Raw genomic sequence first — 13,187 nt, 5'->3', positions numbered from 1 at the left:
GCTGGCTGGCACTGCCTGCGGACAGGCTTGCCTGCACTCCCTGCTCTGTGGGCATCCCAAAGGGCAGTGCTGGCACTCGCCAGGGGCTGCCAGGGCCAGCGCAGACAGCGCGAGGCCAGTCGGCTTCATACTGGAGCCAACCAGACGGGGCAGGTTCTGTACTCACAGGCCAAACTCGCGGCAGGGAAGACACCAAGCATGAGCCTCTGCAGCTCCGTGAGCTTCTTCCAGGTGGTTCTGACGCCTGCGCCACCCAGGTGGCTGGCTTTTGAGCAAAAGGGGTTCTCGACAGGTTGCCTGCCAGCATTAACCGAGTTGCGGGCAGCTTGCGGCTTTATCACTTGCACCCCAAGAAAGCACCTCAGCCCTTCATGCAATATCCATAGTTATCTTCGTTTAAAATCGCAAACATCAAAGCCCTCAAGCAGTCTGCTGAGGAGAAACACCGCACCGTTTGGGGAAGAGAGCGGGAGGCGCAGGTTCGTGTCGCGGCTTCCCTCAGAACTGTCCCTGGGAACTGGCCCCTCGTGGGGCACAGCGGCCATGTCCACCGCCTAGGGTGGCTCTGGGCTGAGCACAGTCCACCTCCCAGGCACCGGCCGTGACCTAACCCACGGACCCGGAGGTGGCACGGCAGCAATGTCCGCCTCACCGGAGGAGGTCTTGGGCCTTGCCCGTCCTGACGCCCAAAATGGCGCCCGCGTCACGCACGTCCAGCCTCGCGGGGCAGCCTGTGTCCTGCCTCTCCTGCTCCAGGAAATCCAGCCTTGTTCCTTAGCCAAGCACGCCGGCTGCCGCCGCTCCAGGGCTGAGGAAGCTCCAGGCCCCGGTCCAGGCTTGGGGTGAACTCCCAGGTCCCGGCAAAGTCAAAGAATTCTCCTAGAGAACGCTCCCCACAACAACACACGAAGCCGAGTGTTAGCACTCTGAGTCCTCACAGTCACAGGGGACTGTTCTGTGCCTTCCACGTAGCACTTCTAAAAGTTGGCTGGTTTTTAATTATTCACCAAAATGAGTCAAACCTGGCCTGAAGTGGCTTGGCCTTCCAGAACGAAGCAAACGAGGCCCCGGCGCGCCCCCTGGTGGCCAAGCTTGATCATTGCTCGCCCCAGCCAGCTCCTGGGTGAGGTGTGCGGTCTCCCAGATCGACTTGGAAAAAGTTAAAGTGCACTTAGTCCGAAAATAAAAGGGCAGGTGAAGGTAAGGTTATAAATTGGTTCCTTTAAAAGGCAGCATTAAGTTTCTTCTTCTGTTTCTAAACTGCTCACATTTGCCTCAGATTTCATTTGTTAGCATTGTTATTGCAGCTTTGCTATTAGCTCCTGGTCTCTGAGTCAGTACTAAAATGTCTTCTAAAATTCCTACTTTAAAAAAAAAAAAGATTTATTTATTTTTATTGGAAAGTCAGATATAAAGAGAGGAGGAGAGACAGAGAGGAGAATCTTCCTTCCGATGATTCACGCCCCAAGCTGCCACTACGGCTGGAACTGAGTCAATCCGAAGCCAGGAACCAGGAGCTTCTTCCAGGTCTCCCAGACAGCTGCAGGGTCCCAAGGCTTTGGGCTGTCCTGGACTGCTTTCCCAGGCCACAAGCAGGGAGCTGGATGGGAAGTGGAGCTGCCGGGATTAGAACAGGCACCCACATGAGATCCCAGCGCGTGCAAGGCGAGGACACTAAATGTTAGGTTGTCATGCTGGGCCCTTAAATTCTTACTTTTTTAAGATTATTTTATTTACCTGAGGTAAAGTGTAATGGCTCAGGCTGGGCCAGGCTGAAGCCAGGAGCTTCATTGGAGTCTCCCACAAGGGTGCAGGGTGCACCCAGACCATCTTCTCTTTGTTTTTCCAGCTGCATTGACAGGAAGCTGCATAGAAGTTGGAGCAGCTGGGACTCAAACTGGTGTCCATATGAGGTGGCAGCATCACAGATAGTGGCTTAGTGCACTGCACCACAACATGGGTTCCCAATATCTTCTCCTGCACCTTCACACAAGGTCACTGGTACATGTGGTACTAGCTCCATTTCCCTCCAAATTGTGAACCTGTGGTCCTCACACTGCTGCCTCAATGGCCTACCCTGTCCATCTGGTATGCGCTGCCACCTCTGATCTATATTTAATTGCCAGACCAACACGGGTCAACCTCTGGGTGCAGATGAGAGGGCTTCAAAAAGCTAATGAAAAAAAAGTATATTATGAAAAAATTATACTTGGATTTCAAGATTTTTTGTGCCAAAACACTCATTTTTTCATTCCATTTTCCACAAATATTTTTAAATTCCTGCATACAATTTAGATTAAAACCTACTAGCAAATATAAATTTCAAAGCGTGTCCACTGCAGCCATTTAGAGAGTGACCCAGCAGATGAAAGATCTCTCTCCCTCCCTTCCCTCCCCCCTTGTGTGTGTTACTTTGTCTTTCAGATAAAGAAATCAATAAATAATTTTTTAAAAATGATTTTTAAAATAATTCAAAAATCAAGCAGTTGAGTGTTCTTAAAAATCTAAAATTCTTCTACCAGTAAGGAATTGCTTTCATAAAATGTTGTCATGATTACTGGCCAACAAGTTACAAACATAATTCGCAAACTTTGATATACTGTGGAACATATTGGTCAGACATTATTCACTGGCCAGTAAATCATGTCAGCATATCTGTGTTCATACATATTCTATCTGAGTTTTTAGATAAGTCAGCAAAAATCACCGTGAGGATGTTCATAAAAAGAAGATTACAGATATTAGAAACCGAGTGGCCGTGAACTTGCTCTTAGCTCCTTAGCACAAAAGGTCACAACACTGGCATCTTGCGGACAGATGTGTCATGCACCGGTAGCAGGTACAAGGCCGCCCTGGGTAATCAGAGCAGGGGTGGAGGAGTGTGCTCACATCCATGCCACCGTCCCCGCGGCACTGGGGCCACCCCCAGCGTGAATCGGGCCTCTAAACACAGAAGAGGGACAAAGAGACACCTCTAAGCCTACTAGTGGTGGGCAAGCCTGGCCAGAGGTGGGATATAAGACCCCCGAGGTGCACTCTATGAATCCTTGCCATTGAGTCACACCAGCCAGGAGCGTGTGTATCAGCTGCCAATCTGCTGACTCCTCAACCTCCCTCTGTGCCTCTCTCCCTCCCGTCCCCATTCCACAGCACCCAGGGACAAGGAGAGGCCCTCCCTACAATCCTCAGGTCACCCTGAGTCCTTGGCTGAGCTGCTAAATGGCGCAGTTGCTTGCGAAATTAATACGGAACCTCATTCAATTAATGCATGCCTCATTCCGCCTAAGCTTAACGTGATTAAAAGAATGTCAGGCTGGCGCCTAGTCCCTGAATATGAATGAGCCCTACTCCCAACTTGTGGCCAACTCTGTCGTTCCCCTTTCTTTACCCCCCCCCCCCATGCTGAAACAGCCGGATGATGAATACGCAGCAGCCTTGAGGTTCTTGTGCAACACAAAGGGAGCCCATGAGGAGAGGGAAAAAGGAGGCGAAGGGGCCAGAGCAAGACGATGCACAGCTGAGCCAACAGCCCCCTGTGTTGCAATGACTCCAGTCAGCTGTGGGGTGGGCTTACAGCACCATCAAGGCCAACTTCAGCCAGGGTTGAATTTCCCCCAGCTTCTCACTGAGATGGAACTTCCATTCCTGGGCATCTGGGCTCTAATCAAGTTCAAAAGCATCCGAGTTTCCTCCTTGCAGGTCAGCGAGTGCTAGACTGTTGGTGTTAACTTCCTACTCACAGAACAAGCATACTTTTGAGCAAAAAAGTAATTCACTGAGCAGCTTTCTCTGTAGCCTGTTGTCTATCCTTGTCAAATATGTTTTTTTCTGTTTTTATATATTTACACAGAGAGAGATTTTTTTTTTAAGCAAGAATTACAAAAAGAGAGAGACATACAGAGAGAAAGGGGTGTTCAATCTGCTGATACACTCCCCCGATGGCCACAATGGCCTGGAACCTCCCCCTGAGTCTCCCACACACTCGAAGCATTCTCTGTTGCTTGCTCAACCCATAAGCAGAGAGATGGCTCAGAAGTGGAGCATCTGAGACTCAAACTGGTACCCTCCTAGGATGCTGGCACTACAGGTGGTAACTTAACCTGTTTATACCATAACGCCAGCTCCTCAAATATATTTTTTAAGAAAATAAAACATTGGTAGAGCAAAGGCACATGCAGAGCATTAAGCTTCCCAGCTCCTTATAAAATGAACCCTAAGAGCCAGCTCCTTATAAAATGAACCCTAAGAGCCAGCTCCTTATAAAATGAACCCTAAGAGTGAGCCCATGGAAAGCTGACACTAAAGATTAGGCTCCTGCCAAGTGAGAGTCCTCTTAGCATATGTTCATGGATGATCAGAGGTTTGTTAGCAAAAATGATGACCTCAGGATGGGTGAATGATTGAGGATGGATAATGAACTGATGGCTTTGATCTTGTGGGTCTGTCACCTCTGCTGGGCAGAAAATCAAGCAAACACAGTAATAATTCCAGGCATGTTTATCAAGCTTAAGATAAATACCAAGCATCACATCGATCCCCAAGGACATGGACATGAACAAAATAGACATGTCACTTGGACTCCAAGAGCTTGCCACCCGGTGGTGCATGGAACATTCTAAGCACTTGTGATGGAAGGTTAAAGATGCATGGAGAGCAGGTACAGTCCATGTAGAAAGAGTGGTCCCTGAGTCAGCAAGGAGGAAAGAGAGACCCTGGCACTTCAGAAATCTGAATATAGTAAATCCCTAATGGAAAAAAAAAAGCAACTTCAAGTCACAACTTCAAGCCAACTTCCCTTGCCCTGCAGAACCTGACTTGCGTTCCATGTTAGACAGTGAGGCTTATGAAAGAGTGTCTTTGAGTAATGGTGTCCATTAGCCTTGTGGGGCACAGAAGGATGTCAGGATCCAGATGTGTTTTGTAAAGATTGATTTCTTTCTTTGAAACTCAGAGTTACAAAAAGAGTGGAGAAAGAGAGATCTTCGATCTGCTGGTTCACTCCCCAGATGGCCACAATGGCTGGGGCTAGGTTGATCAGAATCCAGGACCCAGGAGCTTCCTCTGGGTCTCCCATGGGGTTGTAGCGGCCAAAGCACCCAGGCCATTTTATGCTGCTTTCCTAGGTACGTTAACAAGGAGCTGGATCGGAAGTGGAGCAGCCAGGTTTACCCAGGTTCTCAACCAGTGCACCTGTGTGAGATGCCCACACAACCACCCACTAGCAACTACAAGGTTCTACCAGCCTTGGGGCCAGCCCATTGTCTGGTGTCCCAGAGGACAAAACCTTGCAGAGAGTAATGTGGCCCCTGCAGTAGGTAACATTTCACAGGGAGCCTTGCGGGGGGCGGGTTACAGGAAGCCCGTCCCACAGACTGCTAGTGGGTTAGCCCTGGCTGACCTTTGGCATACAGCCAGAGAATGATGTGAGCCAGAGCTGAGGCAGCAGAAACAGCAGCCACCCACCCATTTTCTCCCTGCGTCCTAGTATGCTGGTTGAATATGCCTGCACCTCATCGGGCCTGTAGGACACTGCTCCAGGAGGTGTCAGAGAGTTACCCAAGCTTTCCAGAGATGTGGTATACACAAATGATAGGAGGCTGGCTGACTCACATTCCCTGTAATAACACAGTTCAGAATAGCACAGGCCCCTCTCCCCGCCCTCCTGTCAGAGTTCAGCTGGGCAGTCTCACCCTGCTGGACTCTCCCTGCCGCTCCCTCTTCCTGCCCTCTGCCCTTGGCTAATTTCTTCCCTCCTTTGTCATGCACAATAACTTTGTGTCTCCTCAATCAACACCCCAATGCCTAGAGAAACTGGCCAACCTGGGGAGTCACCTCTGGTCTCTCCTAATTAGGAACCCCAGGAGAGGGGCCCAGCACGATAGCGTAGTGGTAAGTCCTCACCTTGCACACCCGGGATCCCATATAGGTGCCAGTTCTAATCCCCGCAGCTCCACTTCCCATCCAGCTCCCTGCTTGTGGCCTGGGAAAGCAGTTGAGGATGGCCCAAAGCCTTGGGACCCTGCAGCTGTCTGGGAGACCCGGAAGAAGTTCCTGCCTCCTGGCTTCGGATTGGTTCAGTTCCAGCCATTGTGGTCGCTTGGGGAGTGAATCATCGGACGAAGATCTTCCTCTCTGTCTCTCCTCCTCTCTTTATATCTGACTTTCCAATAAAAATAAATAAGTCTTTAAAAAAAAAAGGAGGAACCCCAGAAGAGCAGGCTAGGGCAATAAAATGATCTTCAACCAGTTATGTGAGGCAGGCTGAGGTAGGGTGCACACAGAGGCCTCCACAGTATCCTTTTGGGCACCTGGCAGGGCCCCAGCCCTTTCAGGACCCAAGCCCTCCTCCACCCCAAGTTCCCTGTGAACTGTAGCACCAAGCCTGGTGTTTCCTCTGCTCACACCTGCCCACAGGTATTCGGATGCTGGACCAGCCATTCATGACAGACATCATCGAGGCCTCCTCCATCAGTCACATGCCCCAACTGATAGACATCTACAGTGCCAGCTGGGGTCCCACAGACAATGGCAAGACCGTGGACGGGCCCCGGGAGCTCACACTTCAAGCCATGGCTGACGGTGTGAACAAGGTAAAGACATATGTTTACCGGGTGGGACATATGACAAATGAAGTGGTGGCGACAGTAGAGCAAACGGAGGGAGGGCCAGGGCAGGATAAGAATAGAGCTGTTACCTTGTGTGTTAGTTCAGATACTGCTAGAAACAGACACCAAGATAGGTGCCTTGGAGGGGACTCCTATGAAGGATACAGCTAAGGAGACGGGAGAATCAAGGGGAAACTTCGGCAGGGCCTGACCCCTGGGAGGGGGAGAGGGAAGGACAGAGGACTGGGGATGGAGGAGGGCATCTCAGACTGCAGTTCCACTTGCAGGATGTTAGATGCTCCATTGGGTCACACTGCTTAGTGGTTGTCTGGGAGCCACCTGCAGCAGAGGGATCTCAGCGTGGACTGGATGGTGGATATAAGGACCAGCCCCAGGGACCAGGACTCCATTGCTCCCATGGCAGCAGGTCTGAGTGATGCATTTCCATGGCTGCAGCTCCTGGAGATGAGCCTGGCAGGGAACAGAGCCCAGGAGAAGGGATGGAGGCAATGCCTTCTCCAGGAGGGTGGCCAAGAGTGGAGGTGCAGTGATCATGGGGCAAGGAGACTAGAGCTCCTTTTGTGCGGTCTCAGGGCAGGGACCACCCCAGACAAGCCAGAGCCTGGGCTCAAGGGCTTCACACCAGCTCAGCGGTCAGAACTGGCCTGGTTCAGTGAGAGATGTGACCTCACTGACCTCGCTGCACCAATTTCTCACCTATGGAATTATGAGTCCTGCCTGGGTGTTTGTTGTCAGCTGTGCATAAGATCAATGCGCACTCATGTGCAGTAAGTGTTCAGCAAATGACAGCTGCCCTGTCACTACTGTCACTAATGACCTTAAGAGCTCAGCACGACTGTTTCATGAGACGTATGGCTCTCCCATGGCTCAGGAGATCGGCTGGGGTTGGCTGGAAGTGGTTTGCCTTTCTCCCTGAGCAGCAGTTTCAAAGCTGTGAGTCTGCACAGCTGTTTTGGTGCCTCATGCCATCTCCATATTGCAACTCACTGGTCACGCATCAGGAGAGATTGCCAGCGGTTCTCTGTGATCAGCCATGCCTGTGGGGACTTAGATACCTTAGACTCCAACAACAATGTATGCAGAAAGTGAATGCACCCCAAGCAAGGGGAAGAAAAATGTCTGAAATTGCGTTGGAACACCATTTGAGGAGTTTTTAAAGATGTATCTTATTTGAAAGGCAGAATTGCAGTGAGAACGATCTACCAGCTGCTGATTCACTCCCCAAAAGGCTGCGACAGCCAAGGTTGGGACAGACTGAAGCCGGGTGCCAGGAACTCCTTGCTGGTCTCCCACATGGTGCAGGGGCCCAAACACTTGGTCCATATTTCTGTTGCTTTCTCAGGCACATTAGCAGGGAGCTGAACTAGAAGCAGAATAGTCAGGACTCAAACCAGCACCCGTATGGGATGCTCGTGTTGCAGGTTACACCACAGTCCTGCGCCCAGGGGCTTCAGAACAGTCTCACTGCATCTCAGAGCTAGCTGTTTCTTTCTCCTCCACCTGGAAGCCTCTCTGACTGTAGTGAGAGGCCCTTGCCTTCGTGACTGTTTTTGCAAAACATGCCAAACACACTGTGACTTGAAGAAAAATTGTTCATAACTCATCTTCACATGGCAGATGTAAATATTTCAGGAATTGAAGTACGGATGATGAAATTATACAGTTTCTCATCTGATTTTTGCCAGTCTCTGGGAATGACTCTTTGTTCCATGGTGACTCTTTTTTTTTTTTTACGTTACTTTGCAAGTGATGGTATGCTATATATTAGCAAAGATTTCCTTCCAAACATTTCCATTGTCTTGTCAATGCTTAAGGAAAACCCACCTCTGAAAGATGAAGACCAAATCCTTAATGTCTGCCTCCAAACTTTGTTTAACCAACACACTTATGATCTTAAAAAAAAAGAAAGAAGGGGAGCCTGGTGCAATAGCCTAGAGACTAAAGTCCTTGCCTTGCATGTGCTGGGATCCCATACGGGCATCGGTTCATGTCCCAGATGCTCCACTTCCCATTCAGCTCCCTGCTTGTACCCTGGGAAAGCAGTCAAGGACAGTCCAATGCCTTGGGACTCTGCACCTGCGTGGGAGACCCGGAAGAAGCACCTGACTCCTGGCTTTGGCTCAGCTGAGCTCTTGCTATTGCAGCCACTTGGGGATTAAACCAGTGGATGGAAGATCTTTCTGTTTCTCCTTTTCTCTGTACATCTGACTTTCCAATAAAAATAAAATAAATATTTTTAAAATTTGTGAAATGATATACTTCTTTTAAAAATAGGGAATGGAAGACCTTTATCAGGACATGTCTACCACAGACCCCCAACCACCACTCTCAACTGTTTAATGTGGGCTTCACATATAAATGTCATGTACCCTCCTCCTTCCTCAAGGATTTGGGTTTGCAGCTCAGTGAATATTTGAGACAGACAAGACACTAAACATGAGATGTGACAGATACTCCTGAATTATAACACGTAATGATCAACTACCTCACTTTGGAATCCCCGAAAAGCAGACCCTGCACCAAGATTTGAGATCAAGATGTTCAGGGGAAGGGAAAAGGAAAGCCAGCGGTAGCAGGGTAGGTCTGAGAGGAAACAGCAGGCTAAGGGCAGACTAAGTCATTAGGCCAGCTACCGCTGGGTGCAGCTGCACAGCAGTCCCACTGGCAGCTGGGATCATATTGCAATTTGCTCTCAGGCACGAATCATTTCAACCCCAGGACAGGTGGGCAGGTACCCACCGCTGTGTGCTGCAACTGCCAGGGTGCAGTTGCAATCCTAACTGGAGACAGGCCGCCGCCACTCTGTGGATCAGTGACACACCAGGAAGGCGATGTGTCCTTTGTTCCCAGAAAGGATATAACCCTTGTAAGGAGATTGGCCAGAGGAGGAATTCAGACAACTGGAGGGTCCTGCAGTTGACAACTGATTTGTGATCTCTTCTCCCCATCTGGAAGAAGTGCAGTCCCCACAGGCCACCCTGACTTGGGGAACAACACCTCAGTTTCTTATTCTTCATTCCTTGGGATTACTGACTGGAATATTTAAAGCCAAAGCTAAAAAAAAAATAATGTGTAAGATACAGAGGAGACAAAGATTGATGTTTACTCCTTCTTGGGAGGTTGCAAAGTTACCAGATAGATCCCAGTTCTTTGGTTGGAATGCATGGGAAGATGCCAGTTGCCAGAGAGTGGCTCTAAATCTACTCCCCAGAAAGGAGGGGCAGGGACAGAACACTGCACTGGAAGACAGTGATTAATTAGACATAGGTGAGGTAAGGCCATGGGGCTGCCAGCTGAAATTTAATCAGAGCGTGGGTCAGACACAGAGGCAGCAAGGGCTAGGGCCCGTGACAGGCAATGAATGCCTCTTGCCAAGGAACTCTCCAGAATTCTCCATGAGCCGAGATTTATACTCTGCAGCTACGAGAAGATCAGCGTGCAAGCAGGGCAGCTGCAGTAAAGGAGTGTGCGGCTGTGCCTCGGCAGGAGCAGGTGGCATTCCAGCTCCTTCCAGAGGAAAAAGAAGGGAAGGCTGGCTGTGGCTGTGTGTGAGCTGTCCCAGTTCACCCTGGACTTACCTGGCTTCAGCTGGAAACCCTGTCTGAGCAACTCTGAACCACGCCAGACAGTTGCTCACTCCATTCTTGGGGACTACCGAGGATATGACCCCTCAGGACCAAGTGACACCTGCAACATCAGCGACATTTATCACCATGTGGAGTAAGCAAGACTGCGGTCTGTGAGATTCTGGCATCCAGGGTTGTGACCCTGAAGGCCAGAAAATAATAAGAAACACCCACGGGTGCCATGGGACATGCGTCAAGTGGAGCATTCGGACCAAGGGTAAAGGTGGCTATTCCGTTCTCAATTTGGCTTCTCTGGAGATTCCCCACACCCCTACTCGTGCTGAACATCCATAAACCCAACCACAGGCAGCTGTGGAAGTGCCTCTTGCTCTGTGAGATCCTGCCACCCTCTGCTCCCCTACAAATGAACTACCTGTTTGCAGATCCTTATCTCAGTATCTAGAGTTGTACCTAAGGACTTTGACTTTCCACCACAGAAAAACCAAGAGGAAGGTAACTCAAAGCAACAAGGTCCCATCTTTATCCCCTAAGTTACAGTAATCCTGCATCCTGACCGAGTGTACTGAATATGAAGTTGTCTGCAGTCCTGGTAAAAAGAGAAATTGTTACTGAACTTCAAAAAGAAAAATACTACAGATTAAGAATCATCAAACATGTATTCCTTTTCATGCAAAGCTTCCCTCCTGGAGAAATTCTTTTCTTTTTTTTTTTTAAATAAGATTGGGTAGTATTCTTTCTTTAAAGATTGATTTTTTAATTTTTATTTGAAAGGCTCAGTTACAGAGAGAAGAGACAAATTCATTGGTTCAATCCCCCAAAGGCCACAACAGCCAGAGCTGAGCCAATCCAAAGCCAGGAGCCAAGAGCTTCCTTCGGGTTTCCCACGTGGATGCAGGGGTCCAAGAACTTGAGCCATCCTCCCCTGCTTTCCCAGTCTAAAAGCAAGGAGTGGATTGGAGGTGGAGCAGCTGGGATTCAAACTGGTACCCAAACGTGATGCAAGTGCGGGCTTAACCTACTATGTCACTGCACTGCCCCACCTCGTATAGAAATTTTGCCTGAGGAAATAACAGAAATTATCCCAATATAGCCCTTCTCCCCAACACACCTAGCCTCCCCTTTATCGAAATCCCCACAAGAAGAATCTTGTCACCATTAATGACCCAGTCCTTAGCACCCACCGTCATAGCTCACACGAGAATTCAGCCTTGGCATTGTGTGTTCTCCAGTTCTGAGCAATGTCAAGTGACACACCACCCTAAAGAGTGATCTCACAGCTTTACAAATCCCCCATGATTCTTCCATCTGTGGTGCCTTCCCCAACCACAGTTTTGTCTTTTCCAGAATGTTGCACAGTTGGAGATAGTACGTAGTCTTTCTAGATTGAGATCTTTCACTTAGTAACATGCATTTAAGGTTCTGTGTCTTGTCACGGTTCAACAGCTTATTTCTTTGTGGCACTGGAAAGCATTCCACTATCTGGATGCACCATAGTTCACAGTTCACCTACCGAAGACAGCTTAATTGTTTCTAATTTGGGGCAATGATGAATAAGGCTACTATAAACACCCATGTGGAAGTTTTGTGTTCGTGTAAGTTTTCAGCTGCTTAGAGTAAATATCAAGGAGCCAGGGTACATGATAAAAGTGTTCGAATTGTGAGAAACTCAGCTGCTAAAAAGCCTCCCAAGTGGCTATACCATTTCCCATTCCAACCAGAGAAGCATGAGTCTTCCTATTGTTCCTTTGCTTACCTGCTTCGGTGTTCTAAGTCCTGGCTGTGGGCCATTCGAATAAGCATGGTGTAGTTATTTTTATTCTTGTTTAGTTAGCATTCCCTTGATGATGTAAGTTGAAAAGCAACTTGTCACGTCTTACTTGTCTTCTACATTTCTTAGATGAGGGATCTATGTAAGAGCTCTTACAGATCAACAAAAAGAATGTCAAAACAGAAAAAGTAGGAGGAAATATCTTCTAATGCTGGGTTACTCACAAAGCAAGAATACGAGTAAGAGTTAAAGCTCCAAAAAAAGTAAACTCAACCTCAGTAAAAAAAACTGTGTAACTCAAAGCAAGAAGATGCCACCTTTATCCACCAAGCTGGCAAAACCCTTTTTAAAATGTTGTAATCCTAAATCCTGACCCAGAGGTACCACAGTCCTGGTAAAAATATAAATTGTTAGTGAACTTCATAGAGCAATAATATAGATCAATAATTATCAAATATTCATTCCTTTTCACCCAAAATTCCCTCTTCTAGAAATCTGAGGAAATAAACATAAAGATACATATAATTTTTTATTTTTAGACATAAAGCACTTTAAAAAACTGGAAATGGCCAGTTATGGAATAGATACTTAATAAGAGCAATAAAATATTATGACCTAAAAGAGTAGTAATCAGGCCCAGTGCTAAGGTGAAAGCGTAGCAACTACAATCCTCACCTTAAATGCACCGGGAATCCATATGGGCACCGGTTCTAGTCCTGGCAGCCCCACTTCCCATCCAGCTCCCTGCTTGTGGCCTGTGGGGGTGCAGTCAAGGATGGCCCAAAGCCTTGGGACCCTGCACCCATATGGGAGACTCAGAGGAGGCTCCTGGCTCCTGCCTTTGGATCTGCTCGGCTCCAGCCGTTGCAGCCGCTTGGGAAGTGAACCATCGGATGGAGGATCTTCCTCTCTGTCTCTCCTCCTCTCTGTATATCTGCATTTCCAATAATTTTTTTAAAAGAGTATTAATCACATAAGGCAATGTTAGTTATGTGATAAGCAAGAACTACATTCCAAGAAGTCTAAGAAAGTGCATTTTATATTCCCAATTTTATTTTTAAATCTATTCTTAGACTGCATTTATATATAAAACTGGCAGGAAGCCACAAAATATCAGCAGGGATTATCTATTCATGGAACATTATAGAAGGTTATATTTTCTTCTTTAAAGTTCATATACTCCAATTATTCTACAATAAATATTCT

The 13,187-nt window shown here is 48.1% G+C and overlaps 1 protein-coding gene across 1 annotated transcript in view; it reads left to right on the top strand.

The window, feature by feature from the left end:
• PCSK2 (proprotein convertase subtilisin/kexin type 2) overlaps window positions 1–13,187 on the top strand; it is a 214,843-nt gene that overhangs the window by 180,724 nt on the left and 20,932 nt on the right. The window contains exon 8 of the mRNA XM_004598172.3: window positions 6,415–6,590. Coding sequence (XP_004598229.1) covers window positions 6,415–6,590 — 176 coding nt within the window. The remainder of the gene's footprint in view (window positions 1–6,414; window positions 6,591–13,187) is intronic.

Source organism: Ochotona princeps, chromosome 22, assembly GCF_030435755.1.
Source record: "Ochotona princeps isolate mOchPri1 chromosome 22, mOchPri1.hap1, whole genome shotgun sequence".
Taxonomy (NCBI): domain Eukaryota; kingdom Metazoa; phylum Chordata; class Mammalia; order Lagomorpha; family Ochotonidae; genus Ochotona; species Ochotona princeps.
Note: the sequence above shows the minus strand (reverse complement) of the source record. Positions and strands in the feature narration are given on the sequence as shown.